The sequence below is a fragment of the Exophiala bonariae genome (genome assembly GCF_035927105.1).
Source record: "Exophiala bonariae strain CCFEE 5792 chromosome Unknown scaffold_11, whole genome shotgun sequence".
Taxonomy (NCBI): domain Eukaryota; kingdom Fungi; phylum Ascomycota; class Eurotiomycetes; order Chaetothyriales; family Herpotrichiellaceae; genus Exophiala; species Exophiala bonariae.
The window spans coordinates 799,570-825,730 of NW_027042486.1; the positions used below are offsets into that span (position 1 = coordinate 799,570).

Genomic DNA, 26,161 nt, shown 5'->3' on the forward strand with positions numbered 1-26,161 from the left:
GAATGTCGATACCATTTACGTGGCCTCAGCCTTCATGATCACGGTCGGAGTGGGCGCCTTCGCTGATCAGATCTTACTGCTTCGAATCGAGCTTGCCAGTAGCTATCTTCCTATTGATGGAGTCGCAGCCTAGAGCAGAGCAAGCATGTGGCGCATGCAAGAAGTTGAAGCGCAAATGCGACAAGTCACTCCCTCAATGCGCTCTCTGCCTTCGCACTGGTCGCAGGTGTGACTATGCTATTCTACACCCCGCACCTACCGCCAGCGACCTAGCTGCTGTACAAGAGAGGCTCGCGGGACTAGAGCAAAAGATTTCAACAAAGCCACTACCCTTGGTGCATTCCGATCATGCTTCATCCTCCACAGTGGCTGTCCGCTGTGATGCTGGCTCAAGCGAAAGCCAGCGTCCGCAAAAGTTCCCTACCGCCTTCTTCCTGGACATTGACTGCTACACGTGGTCTCGAATGCGTGCCCCTCTTCCATCAGCTGAAATTCCTCAGGTCAGTCTAAGCCAACCTGTGTCGGTGTAAAGCTAACACTGTAACTAGGACGTTCTTTCACTACTGGCGCAAGACAATGCTATCATAGAGACTTCAGAGGAGTACTTCAACACCATCCATTGTTGGATGCCATTCATATCAAAGAAACGCTTGAGCCTAGGGATCTCGGTTTATCATGGCGGTCCCGATATTGCTATGCTATTCTTGGCTATGCGATTGATGATATCGCCGCCACAGGGTGATCAGGCTGAGCCCCTGTACAGGTCATGCAAGAGCTTTCTTGCAAGTCTGGAGGCTGCCGGTTGCGCATCTTATCAGTACCTCCAAGCCCTAATACTTGTGGCCATGTATGAGTGCAGTCATGCAATCTATCCGGCTGCATGGATTACAGTCGGGATTTGTGCTCGCTATGCTGAATTTCTCGGTTTGTCCTGCTCCGCATCACGGGGCACGGAACTTAGACCATCAGTAAGCTCTGTTTCCACGGATGTGCTCGCTAGCATCGCATTGCTGACTATATTTTAGACAACATGGACGGAGGTTGAAGAAAGGAGAAGGATGTGGTGGGCAGTTTTTATCCTCGACCGCGTCATTTGTGTAGGTAACCGGAGGAAATTTTGCGTCGCAGAGCCGCCGCAAGATGGGTTGTTCCCAGTGAGTGATATCGCGTGGGTATGTGTGCAAACCATTCTTTCTTGGAGTAGTCGACACTAAGGTGATAGGATGAGGGACAACTTCTACAGGTCCAACCACGCCCAGTCTCGACAATCATTGATTCCGATTCTTCTCCATTCGCACAGCTCTGTCGGGCAGCCATGTTGGTTGAATTTGCCATAAAGGCCACCTGGGCGCTTCCGACTGATCATTCTGCAATTTCCAAATGTCCTGCTCTCGTTGACCAAATGTGCGACTTCATGTTCGTTGTCGACAGAGAAGGCTCTGGAGATAAACAGGCTGATTACTCATGGATCGGGTCTCAAGCCCTCGCTAGGTCGGCTGCTTTCGTCTTACTTGACTTCTTTGCATGCCCCGAGAAACTGAGCGGTCAAGCAGGATACGTCATGTCGCCAGGCGCGAAAAGTGAGGATGAGGTATGCATGACAAATCGTGCTATGGTAATGACAAAAGAACTTGCATATCAGACCCATTCTTTGGTGCAGAAACTCATTCCTTCGATGGATACAGATGAACTCTCATCCTCATACTTCTCGCAGATAAGTCCGCATATTTTGGACTTAGTGTACTCCGCTTTAGCGACCTTCTACTGGTTTGCGGCAGAGGAGGGTAATGGGGCATATCAGCACCACATTTACGATATGCGCCAGTTCCTGGGGAGCATGGGCAGCCGTTGGAGGCTAGCCAACGAATATCTCGGCCTGGTAGGATACCATGATAGTAACAACAGGGCAGAATTTCTTACCTGATAGCTCGAATAGACAGTAGATCGCAGCAACGTGGAGCTCCGCCGAATTCGTCCTACATTTCTCGAAAGCGGAGGACGGACGATGCTAAATACTCGGCCCAAACGTGTGGAGAGTGAATTCTTCAAGCCAACCACGATGAGCCATTAGTACGCGGATACCTGCCGCATTTCGCGGATCCCAAAGGGAAGTGTTGTGTCCAATAACATAAGGCCGCGGCCGCGATGACCGCGATGACCACGATGACTGCCAGCTTCATCCCCAACTCTGTAATCACGAAGTCTGGACTTCTAGATACTCGACGATAGAACACCGCTTCTTTTTCACTTCTGCCTAAACTATCGTTGGCTGACTCAACATTTGGTCAGTATGTGCATTAAGCACGCATCTCCGTTCAAGGGGGCGCAGAGGACTGTAGCAGTTCTTATATGAAGACAATGTCAGTTTTGTGCTATTGTCCATCTTACCACTGAGACCATAACTTGAAGCGACTTCACGGCAATAGCTTCGGAACACTGACTCGCAGTCACAGAGCAACATGCCACCCATTAGATTTACTTCGATCATTCCCCATAAAGCAGTCCTCACTGAGGCTAACATCAACGATCAATCAGGCAAAGTGTTCATTGTAACAGGAGGCACTGGGGGTATCGGCAAGGAACTGGTCAAAATCCTTTATGATCAAAATGCCAAAGTTTACATCGCGGCTCGTTCCAGTACCAAGACTAGAGCATTCATTCAAGAGCTCGAGGAAACATTTCCCAAGTCAAGAGGCGTCGCCATCTTCCTCAGGTTGGAGCTTGATGATTTGACAACAATCAAGGCATCAGCTGAGGAATTTTTGGCTCATGAGAATCGCTTAGATGTTCTCTGGAACAATGCAGGCGTAATGATTCCACCCAAAGACCAAAGGACTAAACAAGGCTATGAATTGCAGCTCGGTATCAACAACATTGGGCATTTTCTTTTTACACACTTCCTCACACCCATTCTCGAGAAGACTGCGAAGGCATCGCCGCAGAACTCAGTGCGAGTGATCTGGGTATCTTCAAGTGCCGCCGATTCGACTCCTAGACCAGCAATCGACTTCTCGAACATGGATTACGCAAAAGACGAGGGCATGTGGACACCTTATATGCGGAGCAAAGCAGGTAGTGTCATACATTCTGTCGAGTTTGCCCGACGCATGGCAGACTCTGGTATCATCAGCATTGTGAGCATCTAGTCATCCTCCTTGCGAAGTTTTCTGACGATATCAACACAGGCACTCAATCCAGGGAACTTCGTGACCGATCTGCAGGCTAACATGCCAGGGATACAACTGGCATTATTTGTTCGTTACCCCCTTTAAGCCTCATTCTGAGACAAATATACTGACCACAAGATTTCTTCACAGCGGCTCTTAGCACACAACCCTATCAAGGGGGCCTATACTGAACTCTTTGCAGGCTTGTCTCCTTCTATTACCAAGGCGAATAATGGTGGTTGGGGTAAGTTTTTACTCCTCCTTCACCGTGGCAAAGATTCCGGCGTATGTCAGATTTTACTAACGAATATGGTACAATTAGTTTCTCCGTTCGGAAAGATTGAGGCTGTCCGAGTAGACATGTTGGACAAGGAGTTGGGAAGTAAGTACTGGGAGTGGAGCGAAGCTCAAGTCAAACCATATCTCTGACTCTGATAATTGTCCTGCATCACGAATAGCATTGCGTAAGGGATTGGTAGAAAGTCAAAAAGCGAATGTTGTCTCATCCTGTTGTTTTGGGAGACTAACACCTAGCCTATGGGGATGGAGATAATGACAGAGTACTAAGTATGTGATTTGCTACATGGTTCCAACAGTACATCAGTTTCCAAGCCTCCCCGAGCCGCCTCGGCCGCAGCGTTGAAGGCCAAGTCGCATCTTCGCAAAGTACTCCGAGATAGGAAAGCCGTGAATTTCGAAACCTCAGCTTGTAAGACTTCTGGTCCACTACCTAGGTAATAAAGAACAGCATATCAAATCTTGATGGTCATCTCGGCGTGTCAGAACTTACACACAAGGCTCCAGCCATGAAAAGGCTGAGAGAGACCAGTATCCATGCAGGGAGTGACCACCGCCCCACAATCAAAGAACTGACTAACCAAGGCTGAGGGACTTTTGCGAAGCTGCATGAGACTATGCCTTTTTAGGCCATTGCCGACAGCCTTGCGGTCGCATTAGCATCCTGAAAGGTGCGAGTCACAGAGACAAATGTTCGGCCAACTGGATTCAGACATGACGACTTCAATTGATATCTTCCTAGTGGTTTCTCCTCCTTGTTGTGGCGGAGCAGACGCACTGAGCCTCCACTTACGCAAAGAGACGCACCAAGTAATGTTGCGGAATGAAAGCCCACCCACTTACAGTCAAATATCTGTACAGATGGTGCGGCATGACGGTCTATGCTTCTCAAACCCATGCCTGCAGATTCTTGCCTTTCAATAAAGTCTTCCACGGTGGTATTTTCCATTCCTGGATGGACATCTTAGATCAGGTTGCCTTAAATCGTGAAGTTGTAGACTTCTGGCTGAATCGTGGACAAGCGATTACCAGCAACTGCTTCTTCCTAAGCACGACCATCAACTATCACTCTCAAAAAGAGACTGGAAATGCACTCGACCGTGAATCAAGCGCCTGTGGTTGTGGCTACGTTCGCTGCCATGACCCCGGTCTCAATTCTATCCCGCACAAAAGCCCCAGATCGCCACCACCTGTTCCAGCATTCGGTCTCCCTATCTCCAAAGGTTTGTAGCATAAGAATGACGATACAACTCACGATTATCGGTTCTACTTGTTCAATGCAATACGTGAATGTATCCGGGACCTCACCTAATCTCGGATAGGGCCTGAATTACCGCCGGAGCCGTTCAGGTCTAAGTCACCTCAATAGGAGCCCAGTAATGTCTTCCTCGCGATCGACACGGGGCTATGCTTGATATCCACCCTCAATTGGCGGCCTTGTTGTGGGGTCCCAGGGGTGTCCAAAATTGCATAGTGAAGTACTGCAGGTGCGGTATGGGGTACTTCGACTCGAAATGAGATCCAAATTTATTATTGGTAGAATTCCACACATCTAGTTGGTGCATTCCAGCCCTTCGATCTTCACTCGCAAATACACTACGACTTAAAGATAGGCCGAAAGGAAATCCCGTGGACGATTATCGCCAGAGGAAGGCCAAGATCTCTCTGCTGCACACTATAAAGTAACAAATCCCCCCATGGTGCAACCCAATATCTGCATCTCTCCTGATCCAAGGTTGAGTCTTTTCATCGCTTAAATCAGACTTGCAATACCTCGACCGATTTCTATTCATTCCCACTTTGGCCAGACGATTCTGACCTCATCATGCCCAACGACAACCCCAACGACTCCTGGCATTACCCCAAGTCCAAAGCTGGACAGACATGGGTAAAGACTTGGAGGAAAGTCTATCATCCTCTTGGGTTCAAGAAGGGCTATAACTTTCCCCTCTTCGTAATCTTTGTTGGAGCATTGATGGGATTTTCGCTATCCAGAATTATGTATCTTGACTTCGACAGATCGTTCCTTCCGGTATGCCTAACATCCCTCAAGATCGCTATGAGGTTCCACATAATGAAAGCTGACACATCTCTTGTCTCTACAGAACACGATTCCGGGAGATGCAATCAACTACCGGTCTGGTCGAATGAGAGTTGGAATGATCCTCCACCTTGGAGCGATACTCCCTGCAGGAATTCTGGCATGTTTTCAGTTTGTTCCCATTATTCGTCACACGGCTATATTATTTCACCGCCTGAATGGGTACTTGATCATCCTTCTGTTCCTCATCGCCAACGCGGGAGCCTATATAATCATACCACAAGCCGCCGGAGGAGCGCCGTCTACCCAAGTCGCTTTGGGTTGCCTTGCAACCTTAACAACAATTACTATTACGCTATCATACATCAACATCAAACGGCTACAACTCGACCAGCACCGTGCATGGATGATACGCACTTGGGTCTACGCAGCCAGTGTCATCACGCTACGCCTAATTTATGAGGCGATGCATAAGTATATTGCAGATCACCAATCGCGTGACTGGTACGACGTCCAAACTTGTGCCAGTATCTGGGCACAGTACGTACTCCATGGCGCTCCTGATGGCGAGGGAAATCCAGTGCCGATGATATATGCACAGTGCACCGGTCCAAACTCCACCGTGCCTGTGGTAATCCAGGGCCACCCAGATGGGCCGGGACCCGAATACTCTACAGCAGCTTTCAGCTCCAGTTTTGGCGCGAGCACCTGGTTGGCTTTGCTCATTCACATTATCGGTGCTGAGATCTACCTGGCATTGACCCCTGCTGAGAGCGAAAGATTGAGGACGGTGAGCTATGAGAGGCAGCTCAAGGCCGGTTTCCGCCACCCCGGCCGAGCTGGATTGACTGTTGATAAGTTCGGTGATGCTCCAGCCTTCAAACCTCTCATGGAGAATCAAACCGAAATGACTTAGCGAAGAGTATGCTCAGTTGCACATATGATGGGACAGCTTTTCGAAAGCGCTTCTGCCATAAGCTTCGAGTTGTTGGCCAATGTGTTAGGAAATTCTTTGACGTCCTTCTGTACCCAGAATGATTGATTTTGGTTGTCTGATTACAGTCCAACCTCTCGAAAAGGTGTACTTAGTCACCTTTGTTTTGTATTGCAGTGATTCAGTTGATCGTTTTCTCCTCCTGGTCATGATTTTTGAGTTCGGGAAGGTGGTAGGCGCTGGGAACAAAAAACTTTGGCATGCTGCCAAGCCCCCTGAGTTGTGCAGCCTTGTGACATCTAATTGTTAACACACAATATACAATCTTACATCACTGATAAGAATTTCTCAGCTGCCATCTTATTAGATAAATCATTAGTGAAAATGTCGCTGTAATATTGAGCGTCCCATAATTGATGTCACCGCCATACTTTTGCGGATTTTCTGCTTGGGCTTTTACCACAATCTCTCAAGAACGATCGCTGGAGTGCCCATACTTCCAAAACATATGGTCGCCCTATGTTCAAGCTTTCTCTCCACGGTGGACTCTCGCAAATCAGCAGCTTTGGGAGCTGCAGGCTCTCCTTAGACAACCACATTCGTCTAAAAGTCGAGGGGTTCCAAGGCTACAGAGTGGAAAAAGGTAGGCTTACTGCCGTAATTTGGCGTCGCAGACATATGAAATTGTCAAGTCCCACCTACAGATCTTGAAATAGCAGAGATAATGATATGCATGGACTACTAGAAGGATCGTTGCGTAATCCTGGAGGGCTGGATCCCTGTCCAAGCGGCCTCGGGGCTTTTTTCCCAGTTCCCATACTAAGTGCGCTTCCGCAAGATTGCGCCTCATCTCTTTGGTGGGATTTGGAATAGCCACGTACGCCATTTTGTTGGTGAAATAGGCTATTCTTGATAACTACAGGCAAATTGCAAGCTTTGAATTAGGAGAGACTGATACATGATTCTACTACGTCACTAGGCGGTTCTGTGGTTCTTAAGGCCAAATTGCCGGATGAGTTAAGTCCGCCTTCGCAAGAATCTGCCTGGTCTAGCGGGCGGAAACTAGCCCAAATGGTGTTGTATTGCGAAATATGTTAGACATTTATCATCACAGGTTATAAGAGAGCCAAGAACCTCGCCCTGATTGGCAGATCCTAGGAGATATTGATCTCTAGGTTGGGGAGCGCGCCTTGGGAGAATTATACATATAAAGAACAAGCGATCAGACATCATACTGAGGTTCTAAGTCTAGCAATCATCAACCCATTCTTTCAAAGGCTGGATTAGCATTACTTAGCCCTTCCACTGTCGATATTGAGCCAGTCAAGCCGTTAAATTGATTGCCTTCAACGTCTCCACAATGCGTCTCGACACATTCATTCCACTTATCACTCTCGCCGCAGCTCTTCCGAGTAGATGGGGCTCTGACTCCACTAATACACCATGCCGCTCTACCCAATTATCTGCTGAATGGCGTGAAACAGTTGTCCAGAACTGGCTCACAATTTGGAATGATATGGACTTCTCCCTGCTCGACGTGGCCGTGTCGCCGGATATTATCATCTATCAAGACCGTTTCGCCACAGGCACTGGGGATGGCTCCATCGAATTCGTCGTGAACAACGCGTCAACGTTCCAAAGCTTCGTTGAAGTTTCGCGCAATGGGTTCAGCAAATACGTTTTCGAGGGCACCAAGTATTTCGGCGAAGATGATCTCGTGGCGCTGGAGTGGACTTTAGATGCGACGATCGAGGAAAGCCAAGGGTCTGTGATATGATGTTTTGATGACGTTTAGGGCTGACATATTTATTGTGAAACAGGACTACGGCACCAGGAACTGATGTTGCTTACAATGGGACTGACTTATTTGTCCTGGATCGCTGTAATGGGGTTATCAAGGAGGTGCGAAGCCATCAAGATCTTATTCGGTGAGTCTTGCACAACATGATCTGCTTTAAGATATTGATAGTGGCAAGGTGGTACCATGCGTTGGGTGCTGACGTCGGTGCCCCGTGATGAGAGACCTATTCTTGGGACTTGAGCATGGTTGATGAGACGCATTGTCAAGGAAGAGGTGGCTCGAGATCCAAGTGCGAGCTGATTTGATTAGCATATGTGGCCCTAATAGTCACTCGGAGGTATTCTAATTCCTTTCGATACCTGAATATAACCTGGACTGAGCTATCATGCGGCGACAGAATGCTTTTTCTTGTTTCTTTCCTACAAACCTAGTTTCCTCAATTTCCGCTTTTAGCATGCCAAAGCTTCCAGAAGGTCTGGGAGGTAGATTAACGGCGTTTAGTCATAATCTGCACTTCAAGTGAGCGTTCAGTTTTCCAGCCTAACAGAACCTCGCGCTTCCTAAATTCCCGTAGAGTGTGGCATACAACAGCAGGGGCCGCCCAACATGATCTACGATGGCTAAACACTATATCCCCATCCTCACATTGCCCGTGCTTGATGCCAAAAGCATAAAATATACACCTACTAAAAGATACGGGTCGTTCTGTGCCAGTTTGCTCGATAACCATGAAAAATTATACAATGTCATCACATCCATGAAGTGACAGTCCAGCGAAGTATGATCGGCCCAAGTGTGTCCTAATGATTGAAATTCTTTCTACCAGTAAGCAGCGTTTGATGAGAAATGCATGTGTTGCAATGAAGAAAGTGGCAAACAATAGTTTTTTCAGAGGCATCGTAACCGCCTGTCAGTGTCGTCAGTTCGCGATCACCTTCCCAGCAAATATGAGTAATTATAAATCCAAATCTATGACTAGCGATCAGCGGAAACTGCGGGTCCTGGAAAAAGCACTTTCTATAGTCAATAACGGTACCACGAGTAGCTGGGAGATTGAACAGGCCCTGTATGGCACTGTACTGTCAATTCTGGAATAGAATAGTCCATACTCACAAGTGTCTTGGAATTTCAAATCAACTTCGGTTGCGACTGTTGTCCCGAGTCTCTCTCGCCCTCCAACAATATATTCACGACGATTCTATGACCTTCTTTTCTTGCAATGTCTAGTGGGGTCTCTCCATCCTCATTCCTAGAGCTAGGATGGGTTCTATTATCGTGTAAGAGCGCCCGAAAAACATCTGTATGGACCCATAAGGCTCCATAATGGAGTGGTGTCCATCCATAATGATCCCCGGCATTAGGATCGATTTGATCACTGCATAAGAGCTGCCGAACAACATCTGTGTAGCCATATAAGGTTCCATAGTGGAGTGGTGTCAGCCTATAGTTATCCTTAGAGTTAGGATCGGTTTTACCATCGCGTAAAAGCTCTCGAACAACGTCTGTATAGCCGAATAAGGCTCCGTAGTGCAGTGGTGTCAATCCCTCTCTATCTCTAGAATTGAGATCGACTCTATCGTCAAGTATGAGCTGACGAACAATACTAAATTGGTTGGATTTAGCTGCATAATGAAGTACTGTACGTCCTTTATTGTCCTTAGAGTTAGGATTGATTCGATCGTCGAGTAACAGCTCCCGGAAAATAGTGATGCGGTCATCGTTAGCTGTATAATGAAGTGCTGTCCTTCCCTTACTATCCTTAGAGTCAGGGTCGACTCTATTATCGAGTAAGAGGTCACGAATGATATTCGTACAACCCGACATAGCTCCAGAATGAAGTGGTGTTACTTTGTCGATAATCGTTTTAGCTTTGGATCGATATTACCGAATGTCAATAGCTCTTGAACTATACTCGTATAACCGTAGCTAGCTCCATAATGAAGGGCTGTACTCCCATGATGGTCTTTCGAAGCGGGGTTCGCCCGGCTGCCTAGGAGGAGTTCTTTCAGAATTCCGTAATGTCCATAACGTGCCGCAATACTCAGTGGCGTTTGCCCATTCATATCGGCGGAATCGAGCAGTGCCCTCATCGTGTTATTGGAAGCTGGTGATACCTGTTCCAGATCGCTCGCGGTCAAGGGTAAGTCAGACCTTGGTGGAACTGTGGACCGTATGATGATGGCTTTCACCAGGCTTGGAATTCCATAGCGCGCCGCGCAGTGCATCATTCCTCCACTGGCTCCGTCCCAAAGCTTGTCGAAGCAGATAAATTGCGCCGAGTAGCCATTGGCACCAGTGAAGAAGTCGTTCGTCATCCAATCAAATGTGGTAATCAAGTCAGCTTCATTTGAACCGTGAATCTCTGCCCCCTTTACATGGAAGCACCAGTAAGCTGTCGCGTAAAGGTAAAGAGAGCACAGAACCGAATCAGAATCCAAGTCCGAGTCTGTATCGCCAGCTGAATATGAAAAGTAACGCCATTGGACGAATGCATGGTACCTTGATGATTTGGGCGTCGTTCTGTGCGCAGCTATTAGTCTCAGGCACACCCTCAATAATTGTACATGAGCATTTCCAATTGGACTGGACCGGTACTCTAGACAACTCAATCCGCAATCAACCAAGAAGTCGTACACTGATTGATGGATGAGCCGAACACAAGGTGATTCGATGCGCCCGTGTTGGTCTTGTTCTTGGTCCTCGTCAATGTAGACCATCTCGATCAGCCCTCCCGAAAGTCGCTTGACTTCTTCTACCATCTCCTCCAGTCCAAGAAACCTGTGCAAGGCTCTGCAGTGTTCAAGGGATGTATAGGTAGTTTCAGGATCGAGTTCAATTGTCCAGGTTAAAGCTTCCCAGTCAAGTGGTTCTTTAGCAAAGCATACCCATTGAAACAGCCGTAGACTTCTTCTCCTGTCTTCATGAGCCAAAGTTTCCAATATTGATTGGTATACTGTGTTCAGATCCATTGGGGTGTCTCTTATCTTATCCAAAATGATTCCAAGCGGTCTCCTCTGTCGAACCAGTGTGATGATCTGCTCTACGATAAGAACCACCCATTGAAATACCCCAGATGCTCCCCCAGATATCTTATCTACCATCATTTGAGCGTCTTTTCCGTCTTTGAAGACGCGCTTCGAACCAAGTTTTGTGCGAACGAAGGTCTCGATGTCAGCACCATTCTCTTTCTCCACGCAAATGACAAGATCATCGTCTTCTTCAAGCTGTATGGTAGGGTAATGACGGCATGAGAAACAAATGCTCGGGTTGTCAAGACCAGGAGAACAGCTGGAAGATAAATCCTCAAAATAAGAGACAATCTCTAAAGCGTTGGTCTCACCACTTTCATCAAGAGCATCAACAATTATTCGGATGTGTGAGCCGGTGGCCGATGTCATGACTGAAGCCTTCAGAAAATCCTGGATCTCTTTGAGTTCCCATTCCCATTTGTCGCCAGGGGCTCCTATTTTCTCCCAACGGTCATTGAATTGGTTGGCGAAAAGCGCTTTAAGGTCATCATCTTGGGAAAGAATCTGATGCAGTAAGGATCGAAAGAGACCCATCTGGCTTCTTTGAAGACTAGTCCCAGTTCCATCAAAAAAGAAGAATGCTAGTACTTGATCTTCTCTCTTTGTTGACTGAAGGGCATTGAGCGTGTAGTTCATGAGCGTAGACTTTCCCGCACCTGGTTTCCCCTTGATCCACAACAATCCTCGAGCCTGGGATACCCAATTCTGATAAGTGGGATGGTCGTGAATCCAAACGCAGGTACCAGATGCTGCATCCCGAGTCTGCCTCTGTCGCGAGAACATCTCCGGAAATGCTAGGGACCGAAGGCAACCTGAGGCAATGGTTAGGTCTGAATGCTATCTCAATAGTAGGAGGGTGGGGCACTCACGATTTTGATGTTGAAGAGACACATTTGTGCATGGTTGGAGCGGCAGGTTGATAATGTCATACGCGAAAGACCAGCAATTCAGGATTGCTTTCGCCGAGCAGGCGGCAACAACAGCCGCGTATTTCTGCCAAATTTTGCTCTTGTGACTATCCGCATAATCACAGACAGCTTTGACGATGATGGTGGGTAAGGTGTCCCATAAACCGGCACCTTCCATCTCGAATCCGATCACAAGGTCCCGTTTCGCAATGCGATCTCTCTCAATCCCAGACTTCATCACTACATCTCCAGAGGCAAATGCACCAAAATGGACGACAGGCACATGTTCTTGGGCGAGTGACTCACGTTCCGGGCATTTGCGGGTCAAGAAACCTTCGCACAAAAGCTCGGTACAACTTGATTCCAAAGCAATACTGCAAGTTGGATCACCCGCCTTTTCACAAGAAGCACATTCTCCACATATACTGGGATCATGATGCTTGTGGCGATAGGTTGGAGGATAGAGGTGGTCCTCGTTTCTGCCAGGATAGCGCACGTCACTGGGACCTTGGTTCGATATATGTTCTTCAAGGTATGAGCGAGTCTCAACTGTTAATGACTTGGCACCATCAACCTGCAATCTGTGAAGGAAAGAACGTATTTCCGAGTTCGGACGCGCAAGATTATCAACATGCGTGTCTTTCCTCTTGAGCCCATCTGAATATTGTCTCCCAAAATCAAACTGGACGATGCCCGTGCTGACCAAGATATCGCCAAGCATGATCAAACCACTTTTGGTACTCTTTGGCACACCTCCACATATACCAACCACAAGACACAGTCGTATACTCGGAAATGAAGACTTCAGATGCACGGCAGGCCCAGCAGCAGCCACCTTGCCCACGCCAGGCAAATGGACGAGGACAACATTGTGTCTCCCGATCCACCCCGTCGAATATGAATTTTCATCCACTAGCGCTTTATCATAGTCACTGTATTGTCCATCGAAGACACCGACGACGGCTTGCGATTCTAGGGGCAGTGCACAGATCAAGGCTACTTGGAAGTCTTCGCGTCTTGGACGTAGGTGGGGTTCTAAGGTCTGTGCTTGGCGGGCTGATGCCATGGGGGTTTCATTCAGAGATTCGAAACGGCAGCAACTGTCAATTCTCTGAGAAGAACACGTGATGTAGACTCTCAAAAAACCTAACGAACAGAGACAGAAAGGATGCCTGGCTGTTGTCGAGGAATGGTGAGGCTGAAGGTGCCTCGGACGCAATGAGTCCGGCGTCATTGAGCCATATACTCCACTGAAACTCTGTCTCTAAGTTCTACCGTACCGGACGGTATCTCAGCCTTGTCTCCGAGTTCCCTGACCTCTATTTACCTCTGATAGTCATGTCGATCTTTCTCCACACTTCGCTCACTAGGTTTGGAACGCGTCCTGACTGGTTTTTGAATGGGTACTGGTACCTCTCTCTACCCGGATGACTGCGCCTTCACTATTGATAATGACCAGCCAGCGCAGATGCATTTAGCCGTCCTCAGTGTGGTTCATGACTCCCGATGCTGGGCTCAGTGTGACACCATATTCCAGTCCGGGCCCTGTCGCCCTACACTCCCTGCTGTTGATGACCTGAGGACAGTCTCTCAGGACATTTCCAAAGAGTATCTATCGATTACAAGCTTTTGCGAGTTTTGTGTCAGAAAATGTTGATTTCTTGTACCTCGCTCCCCTTCACTGAGAACATCGTCGAAGAACAGCGCGGTCAGACCATCCACCAGTCAGAACACCCATCTAGCTCAACAACATCGATCTCATGGTAAGCGCAAAACTTCATAGATCATGCTAAACACCCGTCGTTCCTTCAACCTAGGGATTCCTCCTTCGAGTTACTAACCACAAGTCGACCTGAGATCGAATAGACCCAAGAAAACTTCGGGTAGCGGCCGACATCAATGGTAATCACTATTGCTGATATTAACAAATTCCGGCGTAGCGAGAAGCCTCAGCCCGACATACCTGGTATTTCGAAGAGCCCATGTGGGGGCAGCGTACCCCGCGCAGCTCTCCGCGTTGTGCTACTGCTCTCCGTCTTTACTCTTCATCCTATCAACACGGCTTTAGTGGGAACGGAGAGCCTTGTCCTCCGCTTCGAATTCGGTCTAGCACATTTTTTGAAGATTCTCGCTCCTTCTCACTGGCAGCCAGCCAATAGAGTGCCAACAAAGAGGTAGTATAGACTATTGGACCAGGTTGGTATTTAGTATGAAAAGAATGCGGAAGTATGGCCTCCGATATGGTTTAGGTAGGTCTCACTGTCGATTTTATACTATGGAGCATTTCAGCAGAGTATAAAAGATGGCAAGAAACTCAGCTGGAGCCCCAGGTCGCTGGTGGGCAGCTCATCTTGCTCTCGAGCTTGATTCAATATCGGTGCAAGTGGTACAGCTATGGACAAGGCCATTGATTCCCAGCATTTCGAGAGGTCGGCCACAGGAGTAGACCAGGAGCGGCATTCTCAACCGACAAATCGAGATGTGAAACGCATGACTGTCCAGTCCGTGGCATTGGCGGATGCTATTGCCAAAGATGCCCCGGACTACAAGTCGGCGACTCAGTTCAAACTGTATGCCATGATGGCTTTTTGTGTCATGAGTAAGTCGAGCATCAAATTGCAGCTTTGACCGAGATCGCTGGCTTACAACACACTCGCCAGATGGTGTCATGAATGGCTACGACGGCTCAGTCATGAGTGCCATCAACGCCATGGTTCCATTCCAAGACCGGTTTAAGATCGGGAAAACAGGCGAGTTGAACGGCGCAGTATTCTCTATCTATACCGTGGGCAACATCTTCGGAAGTTTTATCTGTGGCTATGTCATGGATAGATGGGGTCGTCGGGCTAGCATGTTTGGTGGTGCTTCGTGCATCATCACAGGCTCCATTCTCCAGGCTTCAAGCTTCCATTTGCCACAATTCATTCTCGGTCGATTCATCGTCGGTCTAGGCACTCCCATGTGCTCGACAGCCGCCCCAACATTCTTGGTGGAGATGGCGTTCCCTACGTGGAGAGGTCTTGCTGGAGGTCTCTACAACGTATTGGGTTGGTACATTGGCGCAAATAGTGAGTCATTGGTCTCAATCTAAAACTTGATCGCAAAAACAGCTAACCAGCTTCTTACCATAGTCGCTGCATGGGGCTGCTATGGGACAAACACGCTGACGAATGACTGGGCCTGGCGTACCCCCTATATCGTGCAGGCCTGTCCTGCCACCATCGTCGTCTCAGTAGTATGGTTTCTACCAGAAAGTCCACGCTGGTTGTGGTCTCAAAACAAGAAAGAGAAGTCGATCGCCATCTTGACCAAGTATCATGGGAACAAAAATCCCGACTCTGCACTCGTGGCCCTGGAGATTCAAGAAATAAAGGAGTCACTGGATGTCGAAGCAGAGCTCAAGAACCGGAATTGGAACTACAAGGTTCTCGTCAACACTCGTCCAGCGAGATATCGTATGTGGCTCGTCATGTTGGTTTCAGTCTTCGCCCAGTTTATTGGAGGAGCCGTTATCTCGTACTACCTCCCTGTTATGGTGGACGGAATAGGAATCCACGATTCCTCTCGGCAATTACTCCTCAACGGACTCAATACTGTCATCTCCTTCGTCAGCGGAATCTTCGGATCCTTCTTCGTGGACAAGGTTGGCCGACGACCTCTTTTCCTGTGGGGAACATTCCTCACCGGTCTAGTGTACATCCCAATCACCGTGCTGGCTGCTCGCGCCGACCAGAGTGGAGATATCCCCACGGGCCAGGGCTATGCCTTCATCGCAATGATTTTCTCATACGGTATATTCTGGTCCTTCTGCTGGACCCCCCTGCAGGCACTCTATCCCGCAGAAATCCTCAACAACGAAATTCGAGCCAAAGGTATGGCTGCCAAGGGACTCATTTCGGGAATCGCAAGTTTCATCAATACTTTTGGAACCTCGGTGTCGCTCAAGCGTATTGGCTGGAAGACATACATCATCTTCTTGGTTTTGCACTTCGTTCACTTGGGATTGATGTATCTGGCTGTTGTTGAGAGCAAACAACGAACTTTGGAAGAACTGGAGGAAATCTTCAAGGACCCGAAGCCGGTGAAACGCAGCTTGCAGAAGACGGCGATCGTTGTTGGACGTGGCGTTGGAGTCAAGGTGGAGGAAGACGCCTGAGCAATTGAGATTCTTTGCCCAAGGGAATGATTTATGTCTTGAATGATTTGAAGATTTTATAGCACGAGACAGGAAGGTGATGTCGTGGAGGAGTCACGATGGATGGGTCGTGTAACTGTCAACCACAAGGCCTATGAAGTACACAGTATCATGGCCGGACGGGGCGTACATATGGGATGATCTCGCACCTCTTAATTTCATCTAGACATGCCAAATGTCGCCAATTGTCATGTATGATCATTCGCATAAGACGCGGAATCGACATGAATTCGTGTTCTATGATCATCAATTCCAGATCTTACCATTATGCACCACGACCGCGACATGAGCTTCATTTTCACTCTTCTGCAATGTCCCCGCTGCCCAGCCCTCTACCCCCTCCTTCAGCAGCCTCTGATAGTTCACAATCGTGCTTTGAGAGAACCAAGCGATATGGCTGGTGACAGTGAGATGGGGCACCTCGGGCTCGCCCTTAGTGAGATCTGGAAGCAACGGACTCGTGCCAGGACCACCCGGCTCCGTTTCTAGCACATCAGTGGCGGCACCAGAAATCCAACCTTCTCTCAGAGCCCGAGCCAATGCCGCTTCATTCACAATCCCACCACGCGCAACATTGATGATCAATGCATCGGGCCTCATCTGTCGTAACTCTTTTTCCGAGATGAGATCAACCGTATCGTGGTCCTTGGGCAGACTGACACAGATGACTGTCGCGCGTTCCAACGCTTCGTCAAAACTCACACGCCCCTCTCGGACACCAGTACCATTCTTGCGCTCGCTGATCAAGACCTCCTTGAATCCAACAGCCTTGGCCAACTTAGCGATCCGCGTTCCGAGCGTCCCATACCCCAGGACCGCCAGCGTCTCCTGGCTACAACCCAATGGCGGGCCCGAAGGCCAGAATTTCGTGAGTGTACCCTTATCAACCCACTCACTACTCCCCGTCACGGCATTATGCACCTGCACGATCCGCTTGCGGGAGTCAAAGTACAAGGCCAGGAAATGCTCGCCCACGGCATCGACATTTCCTGCGGGACACTTGGTCACCGTGACGCCACGCTTCGCGCAATCTTCTTTGTCGACCCAGCTGATGCCCACGGCCATGACGGCCAAAATGCCGAGATGCGGCGCCGCATCCATCTCCTTCGGCGTCACGGGCGTGACGCACGCGATGACTATTGTTGCGTCTTTGATGCGTTCGGCGACTTCGGACGGCTGTGTGAGCGGCCATACGTCGATCGTGTGCGGGAAGTCGAAGGACGGCATCTTCGCGTGAATTCCTTCAAGGACCACGATGTGGTGCTTGTCTTTTCCGGGCGGGAGTGCCGGTGGGCTGGCTGGGAAAGACGGCACGGCCATTGCAGCTGGTGCTGTAAGTTTGCTGGAGGGAGGTGGCACTGTTGGAACAGCAGCACGCTTGTTGGACGAATGCTTCAAGCTATTTGTTCTCGCACTTGTGGAAGCCAGTAAACCCACTGTGAAACCCCTTGTTCCTGGTTTGGATCGACTGCCAAATACTAGTACTTCCTTTTTCCAACAAGAGCTCAGGATCGTGAAGCCTCTGAGCATGAAAACATCCGGGTTTGTCGCCTTTGGAACCTCGTTCTCGCTCACGGCTTTGTGCTCAATCGTCCGTCAAGAAATGAATGTTCCACCCCACACTGGCGTTGCCAAACCGAAAACTCGTATGCGCACGCACACGGCTCAATTTTAGAAGATCTATCGTAGTCCAGGAAATCCGAAATGAAATGAGATAATCTATCGCATCTAGATCCCCCAGAAAATTATAGCCGGCACACAAGATTCAGACAAAGAGATTCGTCGAGTCGAAATGTATATATGTGTGAGAAATGCCCAGGACCGAGGTTGGTAAATGAACAACTAGATCGATATCAATGGTTTAGGTCGACAAATATACGAACACTAAATAAATAATCAGCCCAAGACTGTGATATCGAAAAGGCCGATTTTACCTAAGCTGATGTTCAAAATCAAATAGTTACCTAGGTACTTGCAAGTGACTAACTCCGTCAAGGCAGAACGAATGTACACAGCAGCTTGGAAGATAATCTCTCTTTAGCCTCTTAAAGCCGGGTATCTACTTGGGTATGTTATCCACTTCCAGCGCGCCCTTGATATGACAACCTTTATCGTCGGTACCACTGACTGACTAACTAATTGCTTACTATGTGTAGCACTCACTTACCCTCGAATTGTAGTCCAGATATCTCTCTCTCCGCCATTGGAGTCAGGACGGCATGTCTGCCGTGCTTGCCGCGTTCTAGTGACGAGCACTAGTATTTTGGAAGTTGTTCGCCTGGCTTGCGATTGATCCGCACGAGATATGCCTAGGTAGATGTATGGTTAAACATAACCCAGTCGTCTGATATGTCCTGCTGGGAGTTCTACGCTTACATACATATTCGGTTTACACAGATGGACGGGACAACAAGCACTTCCTTGAACATCTGGTCCAACACAACAAGACAATGAATGATCACGGGTTCATACAGATTTATATGCCTCGAACAATGTGACGGTGGCAGTGACAATGATCTCTCCGTATCTTGGTACTGTCGCTAGATCCTCTCTTACCTCGCGGAACGTATATATGAATTTGTGCGTCTCTCGATTAGAGGCCGTTTCCCCTCCAGGTCGTTACCCCAATACAATAGCAAAATGCAATAGCGACATGCAAGTAAATAGGTAAATGCGCGGCCGATGCGTCCTCCACGTGTGATAAATAACAGAATGATGACTCGCCTTTCCTTACAGTCCAGAAAATTCATGCGTCGTGAAATTGAAAAAGGTATTAGACTGAACATGCATGTAATGGCACAATCACAATTGACAATCCTCCCGTTCATCTCCCGTTTCTTGCACACAACATCCCCATATCAGACACTGGAGTCGCAATTACGTCAAACTTAACTTCCGTAACAGGCTCGGGAAATCGCCCTCGCCACCCTCCTGCTTGACGATCTGCGCGGCAACTTGACTCTGCAAAGTTTCCGTCTCGATCTCGCCCAGTAAACTGTCGTCGTAGAATTTATATAACGTGCCGCCATCAGTCCAGATACGGCGAAGCGTCACCACGGTGGCCATGGGCGAGTAGACCTGGTATTCCTCCTTTTCGATCTCTTTTAACCGCTCCATCGATGTGTATGAGACGTCCCATTTGGTCCCGGTCTGTTCTTCGTACTCGGCGAGGATCTCAGCGGGCGTTGCGGTGAACGAGTGGACCACTAGTGTTGTGTTGCGAGATTCGCGGGTGTGGATCAGTGCGGCAACGACGAATTTGCCAACACTGTGCAAAGGAAACAAGGTTAGCATATCTGCAGATGTATACCACTCGGGAAGATACGTGGTACATACTCAGCCATGGCGGTGAAGCTGACGGGACCCTCCCCATCAGCCAGGAGGACAGCTTTTCTCTCTTTGACGTCGAACTGGCCTATTTCAGGCTTGACCTTCATAGCTCCAAAATACAGGTCACTGTAAGGGCCAGTAACCAAGTATGTATGTTCTAGCCTCTTCATGGTCTTCATATGAGCTCGAACCTTCAATTTGAGCTGGTGAGGAGGTTCCGCCGCCGATTCAGGCCAGTACTCGATGTCGGTGCCATATTCGGAGGTGAAGAATCGGCGTACACCAGCCTGCTCGGCCCAGGTGATTAGCTTGATCTGTTTCTCGATGCCGGCGCGGCCCACGCAGGACACGATCGTATCTATGCCTAGAATTTCGTGCAACATTCAATGTTAGCAACCTGTGCTCAAATCTGGAAACGAAAACCACATGTTGTACACTGCCGCAGGGTTCAAGCACGCTGTGGCTCCATCTTGCTGCAGCAGGCTTTGTCTCAAGAGATATCCGTGTGACCTACCTTCATAAGCTCGTTTCACAGCGGATTCACTCTCTAACCTCCCCGTGAAGATCTCGACACCCCATGCCTCCAAAGCCGCGACGTCTTGCACCTTCTGGATCAGCGTCTTCTCACTTGTCAAGATACATATTCTTTCAAAATGCTCCCTGTTGTCCACGATCGCTCGCGTGATGTAAGTCCCTATCGTCCCGGTCGAACCGATAATGAGGATATTTTTGGTCTTTGGTGCCGCGTACGGCGACATGGTTCGGAAGGAAGGACGCGAGGGAGAAAGACGGTCTCGAGTATTCGTACTCGTAGACGTAGGCCAGGAATAGGAACTAAGGACGGCTAAAGGCAGGTACGGGATCTGCTACCGACCGGACGGGTGCGTGGGAGGTGATGTTGATTGGAAGGCCAGGCCGACTGCGCAAGGGCTTCCTTTCGTGTCGGCTCCTGTTATTCGGTATTCCGTAGGCTACACCAAACGCGGACTTTGCAGGTTGCAGGTGGCGGTGTGAATGGTCGGAGTTGAACAACAGAGTGCTGACGGTGGATCTTGGTAGCGAGGTCGTCTTCGGGGTGGCTGCAGTAATGGAGGATCTCTGGACATGAAAAGACGCCGGATGAACCAGGTATGTGGGGTAGAGATAAGTAATGGTACTCGTGGGCCAAAATAGAAACTTCTGTTGTTTAGATCTGGAGTGAGAGATCGAGATGGTGGCTGGAAAGAGGGCTGTTGATGCGTAAGATTGTTTCTTTGCTTTCGGGCTGGAGAGTCTTGGAAGATCGTCGGACAGGTGGATTCAATTATGATGTGCTGGACTTCAAACAGAGCCAAGTACACACATACACGGATGCACCAAGGTGTGGAAAGTCGAGAGGTTTATGAGTTGAGATGCTGTACAATTTGGCCCCCAGATCAGGTTGGTTAAAAAAAGTTGATGATGAGGGGATGCATGTGCGTGTATTGGATTGGGTCTTTGAGATGGCAATGGGATGGATGGAGGGGCCGAAACGCGGTTACAGACTCAGGTTGTGGCAGCCTCAAATCGTTAGAGATTAAGACAACTCAATGTCTGTTGTTGCTAATGATGATGATGATGATGAAATGTGGATGGTGAACCTGGAGAGGTCTCCTCAAGTGTATTCGGATATTATCTTATTTCCTCTTGGACAAGATGGGATACAGAATAGGGGAGCCGAGCCCATCCAACTCGTATACACAAGAAGCGTGCAGGGATTCGCACGAGGTCCGTTCCTGGAGGGCACGGGATGACTCCATTCAACGGGGCGTTCTTGGGGAAACGGCTGAAGTTTATGTTTATTCTGTTGATCCGTCCTTCGATGTCTACGTAAGCCTTTATCCCTCGAGGCAGACCACTCGGCACCGTGGATTAAGGGCTATGTGGATGGGTACCTTCGAGGGAAGAGACCGAGATTGTTTACCTGAGAGCTGGACAAGCCCGCGTCTTCTAGCCCTTTGGAACGGCAATGGGAGTACAACAGCATGCTTGAAACTTCATGAAGAAAACATCAGGCTGTCAGCGTCAGGTTGATTCCCGTAAAGGCTTACCACATGGAGACCACTGATTTATTATTATACCTGTATATAAATTGATGCACATATCTTGGGAAAACCAGGAGTACGCCCGATCACTCCTCAATTCAGGACTACAGGAAGCAAGCTCGAGGGAGCCTCTTCGACCTCAGCCCGGGCAAGGCCTGCATTGGTACGTACCAAGTATTTTCTGGTGTTCGCTACAACGCCTACCAGTACGGGTCCGAATGTAGAAATTGATGCTGCTGTGCCCCGCCATCAGTATTTAACCGCCCCCAATCTCCCGGCAGTGGTTGCAGGAAACACAAATTCTTTCCCAACGAGGGGAAAGGGGGGGCGTTGCATTGGAAAAGAGCTCCAAGCGCTCACGTCCGAGACATAAATCTCAATACGGACAAACTCGAATGCAAGCGTACCGAAGGAAGACGATGCTGAAATGCGAGAGGAAACCAAGCACATAGACCCTCTGTTACAGAAACTATCTGACGTGGAGGTGGAGCAGGTGAACGAGGTGTCAGAAACCGACCCTGGCATGGTATTTCTATTCTCTATCCATTATTGCGAAAATAGATATACGCTCAAGGTAAGCGCATACTCGGATCGAGCATGAGTGGGCGTTTGACCCTTCCTGCGGCATGTCGACGTTGGAGACATGGTTCGCCTCATCGCATCCCCAACTCTAATGGTCACCATGCACAATGTCTTCGGTCGAGGCGGATTGGAGCATGGAAGCGAGGCGTACTCAGTTCTTCAACCTGCTCTACTGGCACCAGCTCAACCGCTCCTGGGGCCAGCTGTGAGTGACTAATGTGGAGACATTTCTTTGCGAACTCCCCTTCGTGGCGCCTTCCTTTGTATGGTTCTTTCATACCCAACTCATCCCATCTTCCCCGTCACAATGAGATTCAACCACGCACCGAGCCTGAACCCAGCGCGTGCCAGCTGAACGCGCGCAACGTCAAAATGTGCGCCGTAATATTTCCCACTCAGATCTCCCTCTTCCACCGCGTCAACACCGCCTTTCAGCACCTCCGTGCATACGTATCCGTTCGCTTCTCTGGCCCAGGTCATCACTGTCGCCAGAGTCATGTTCAAGCTTGCGCCTTTGACCCAGGTCGTACTGTCCCAGTCAAACTCGCCGGCTTTGATAGACACGGTAAGATTCTTGGCAAATGCCTCGGCGCTGGCTCCAGCTGCCAGTTGCTCGACGATCTCGGTGTCCCAGATATGGTGCAAGTTTGTCTCGTCGCCATCGTAAGTCACATTGATGCCATTGCCACCTCCTTCCAGTGCCTCGTCATGTAGTGGCTGGTGAAGATCGCCAATGAAATGGATCAGAAATCTGGCAGCGTCCTTCCTAAGTGGCGGGCTGGAATCGCTGTCGCTCAAGATAGATGTATAATTGACAATTGCACTGACGCTGCAACCGTCGTCACCGCAATCTCGCTCATAGTCCACCGAGCATGTGGTAGGTGGGTCGTCATTGGCGTCAATGTAATGAAATGGCCTGGAGAATTTACCACTTTCGGTGTATCGATAAGAGTCTGCCCAGGTCGACGCATTTGCCATATAGTCGACCAGCTGGGAGTCTAAAGCATCCCGTATTGCAGTCTCCGTCGCTGGTAGGAGGTATGATTGTGCAATCCATGCGATGGTCTGGTGGCCGAAACCGCCCCAAGCAAATGCGACATAACTTGAAGAATATGAGAGCAGGATTGCTGCAAAAATTATTGGTGAGAGAAGCATTGAGCTGCCAAAGTCAACACTTGAGGTTTCCGAGAGTGACAAGAATCGAGAACCGACAGAGGATGCAAGATGGATTAATAGCTCAATAGTCCATGGTCTATGATCCACTGCAGATCATGATGAGCTTTTGTTCGGCTGCCTAGGTAGACCTTTACCATGGATAGCCTTGGTTTCAAAGGAAAGTAGCGGCCACAGCGACATGACTTATCAAGTGAGGGTATCGATCTTTGGGCCATCTTGTGATGATTAACAGTGGGTTATCCTGCGGCAAGGATAGCTTGACTGACAGGGACTTGGCTGGGGCACAGAATCCCAATTTCTCGAGCAGGATCCAACAGAGAGCCAATAATCGCGGGCCAAACCGCCAAGACAATCTGACCGTGGGATTGAGTGTGGCTGCATGTGTGGCGCAATCGCCACGAACGCAACTGAGGCTCTGCAAAACGAAGACACGTGCTGTAATCTTTCGCAATCCATAGTCACCTTACCCAGACTGATGACGCTTCGCCAAAAGGTTCAATGCACTCCCAGCCAGGATAAAGGCACACTGGTCCTTGCTCAAAGTGTGTTTGACGGGAATCGTGAAGGTCTCGCCGGATTCCTTGGAAACATTCAGATTGACCTCACCTTGGCCGTGATTCTGCAGCACGTCCCACAGACCCTCAGTATCAACCTTGTCATTAGCGTCGATACGGTTGTAGTCTTCTTTGTTCGCAAAGGTCAACGGAACAACTCCTTGCTTCTTCAAGTTGGTCTCGTGAATGCGAGCAAAGCTTTTGGATAGAATAACTTGACCGCCGAGATATCTTGGTTGAAGTGCTGCGTGTTCTCTAGCAGATCCCTCACCATAATTGTCTTCGGCAACGACCAACCAGTTTTGACCCTGCTCTTTCCATTTCTTTGCCAGCTCAGGGATACCCGACTTGGAGCCATCGCTGTCATATGCAACGTTGGTTTCACCCGTCGCTGCATTAATAGCGCCAATCAGAGTATTCTCGGCAATATTGGGCAGATGTCCCTTGTATTTCAACCATGGACCGGCTGCTGAGATTGTGTCTGTTGTACATTGACCTTTGACCTTGTACAAGACTTTCAACCCTTTGAGATCACCCTCGGGAAATGGCTCGAATGGTTCCAAGATTGCCAAGCGGTCTGATTCGGGATCGACCACGACTTGGACGTTTGGATCTGGCTCACCAGACAGAGGAAGGAAAGCGGGGTTGCCGACTGCGAATCCAGATGCTGGAAGTTGAGTACCCTTGGGAGGATCAAACTTGAATTTCTCGCCCGATGGTAGCGGGATACCATCGATCAATGGGTTGAACGACGTAGAACCAGCATAAGACATCGCGGTGACAATTTCGGGCGATGCCAAAAAGCTCATAGTGCGCGCATTGCCATCATTTCTCCCCGGAAAGTTTCGATTGTAAGAGCAGAGGATGGCATTGTCTTCACCTTTCTTGACGCCATCGGTACGTTTCCACTGGCCAATGCAGGGTCCACAAGCATTTGCAAGGACTGTACCACCAGCGCTGGTGAATGTCTGCAATGTCTTGCTTTCCTCTAGTGTTGCACGAACTTGCTCACTTCCAGGGGTGATGAAGAAATCGGCCTTTGGTTTCAATCCAGCAGCATGAGCCTGCTTTACCAGATCCTCCGCTCGAGTCATATCTTCGAAAGAGCTGTTCGTGCAACTTCCGATTAACCCAGCCGAGAACTTATCGGGCCATTTGTTGGTCTCGACAGCTTCCTTGAACTTGGACAGCGGAGTTGACAAATCTGGTGTGAAAGGACCATTGATGTGGGGCTCGAGCGTAGATAGATTGATGGTGATTTCTCGATCATACTCTGCACCAGCGTCGGCACGCAGAAAATTGTATTGCTCCGAGCCATATGCAATTCCTTTCACCGCGTCGATGATGGACTCTCTTCCGGTGGCCTGTAGATATGGGATGTGGTTTTCCGAGAACGGGAAAATCGAAGTCGTCGCTCCGACTTCGGCTCCCATATTACAAGCGGTGCCCATACCGGTACAGCTCAGCGTCTCGACTCCTGGGCCATGATACTCGATGATAGAGCCAGTACCGCCGCGGACAGTCAGTAGACCAACCAGATGGAGGATCAAGTCCTTGGGGGATGCCCAGCCACTGAGCTTTCCTTCGAGACGCACACCGAGGATTTTGGGTGCTTTCAACTCCCAGGGAGCATCGACAAGAGCATCGACAGCATCAGCACCGCCCACACCGATCGCAATGGCTCCCAAACCACCCGCATTCGGCGTGTGACTGTCGGTTCCGAGCATCATGAGGCCCGGTGCGGCATAATTCTCCAACACCGTCTGATGGATGATGCCTGCTCCTGGAGGCCAGAACTCCATGCCGTATTTCTTGCCAGCTGACTCGAGGAAGTCAAACACCTCTTTGTTTCCCGCTATTGAGTTGGGCAGGTCGGTGTCTGCGCCTTTCTCGCCCACGATCATGTGGTCACAGTGTATGCTCGCAGGGACAGCGGTCGATGGGAGATTGCAAGTCATGAATTGCAGGATAGCCATCTGAGCAGAAGCATCTTGCATGGCCACCCTGTCGGGCTTGAGCTTGAGGTTTGCAACCCCTCGGATGTTCTGTCCATTGTTGGTGTTGGTCAAGAGCGACTCTTCGGC

At 49.3% G+C, this 26,161-nt stretch overlaps 9 protein-coding genes across 9 annotated transcripts; 5 read left to right on the forward strand and 4 right to left on the reverse strand.

Annotated features, from left to right (window-relative positions):
* Positions 1 to 1,140: 1,140 nt before the first annotated feature.
* On the forward strand, positions 1,141 to 1,924 carry LTR84_001945 (uncharacterized protein; the record flags this gene model as incomplete). Its single annotated transcript, XM_064845563.1, has 2 exons — positions 1,141 to 1,144; positions 1,260 to 1,924. 2 exons carry the CDS (start codon positions 1,141 to 1,143, stop codon positions 1,922 to 1,924), a joined length of 669 nt encoding a protein of 222 aa, XP_064707108.1.
* A 434-nt stretch (positions 1,925 to 2,358) lies between these two features.
* Positions 2,359 to 3,146, forward strand: LTR84_001946 (uncharacterized protein; the record flags this gene model as incomplete). The annotated part of the gene is made up of 2 exons (XM_064845564.1): positions 2,359 to 2,364; positions 2,448 to 3,146. The coding sequence occupies 2 exons, from the start codon at positions 2,359 to 2,361 to the stop codon at positions 3,144 to 3,146; spliced, it is 705 nt and encodes a 234-aa protein (XP_064707109.1).
* A 2,143-nt stretch (positions 3,147 to 5,289) lies between these two features.
* On the forward strand, positions 5,290 to 6,421 carry LTR84_001947 (uncharacterized protein; the record flags this gene model as incomplete). The annotated part of the gene is made up of 2 exons (XM_064845565.1): positions 5,290 to 5,496; positions 5,570 to 6,421. The coding sequence occupies 2 exons, from the start codon at positions 5,290 to 5,292 to the stop codon at positions 6,419 to 6,421; spliced, it is 1,059 nt and encodes a 352-aa protein (XP_064707110.1).
* A 1,378-nt stretch (positions 6,422 to 7,799) lies between these two features.
* LTR84_001948 (uncharacterized protein) lies at positions 7,800 to 8,455 on the forward strand (the record flags this gene model as incomplete). The annotated part of the gene is made up of 3 exons (XM_064845566.1): positions 7,800 to 8,203; positions 8,260 to 8,367; positions 8,416 to 8,455. 3 exons carry the CDS (start codon positions 7,800 to 7,802, stop codon positions 8,453 to 8,455), a joined length of 552 nt encoding a protein of 183 aa, XP_064707111.1.
* Positions 8,456 to 10,084: 1,629 nt separating this feature from the next.
* On the reverse strand, positions 10,085 to 12,162 carry LTR84_001949 (uncharacterized protein; the record flags this gene model as incomplete). Its single annotated transcript, XM_064845567.1, has 2 exons — positions 10,085 to 12,081; positions 12,159 to 12,162. The coding sequence occupies 2 exons, from the start codon at positions 12,160 to 12,162 to the stop codon at positions 10,085 to 10,087; spliced, it is 2,001 nt and encodes a 666-aa protein (XP_064707112.1).
* Positions 12,163 to 14,772: 2,610 nt separating this feature from the next.
* On the forward strand, positions 14,773 to 16,333 carry LTR84_001950 (uncharacterized protein; the record flags this gene model as incomplete). The annotated part of the gene is made up of 3 exons (XM_064845568.1): positions 14,773 to 14,776; positions 14,838 to 15,245; positions 15,309 to 16,333. 3 exons carry the CDS (start codon positions 14,773 to 14,775, stop codon positions 16,331 to 16,333), a joined length of 1,437 nt encoding a protein of 478 aa, XP_064707113.1.
* Positions 16,334 to 16,618: 285 nt separating this feature from the next.
* Positions 16,619 to 17,692, reverse strand: LTR84_001951 (uncharacterized protein; the record flags this gene model as incomplete). Its single annotated transcript, XM_064845569.1, has 1 exon — positions 16,619 to 17,692. One exon carries the CDS (start codon positions 17,690 to 17,692, stop codon positions 16,619 to 16,621), a length of 1,074 nt encoding a protein of 357 aa, XP_064707114.1.
* A 1,557-nt stretch (positions 17,693 to 19,249) lies between these two features.
* Positions 19,250 to 20,460, reverse strand: LTR84_001952 (uncharacterized protein; the record flags this gene model as incomplete). Its single annotated transcript, XM_064845570.1, has 3 exons — positions 19,250 to 19,640; positions 19,709 to 20,066; positions 20,217 to 20,460. 3 exons carry the CDS (start codon positions 20,458 to 20,460, stop codon positions 19,250 to 19,252), a joined length of 993 nt encoding a protein of 330 aa, XP_064707115.1.
* Positions 20,461 to 22,632: 2,172 nt separating this feature from the next.
* Positions 22,633 to 23,703, reverse strand: LTR84_001953 (uncharacterized protein; the record flags this gene model as incomplete). The annotated part of the gene is made up of 2 exons (XM_064845571.1): positions 22,633 to 23,609; positions 23,658 to 23,703. The coding sequence occupies 2 exons, from the start codon at positions 23,701 to 23,703 to the stop codon at positions 22,633 to 22,635; spliced, it is 1,023 nt and encodes a 340-aa protein (XP_064707116.1).
* Between the last annotated feature and the right edge of the window lie 2,458 nt (positions 23,704 to 26,161).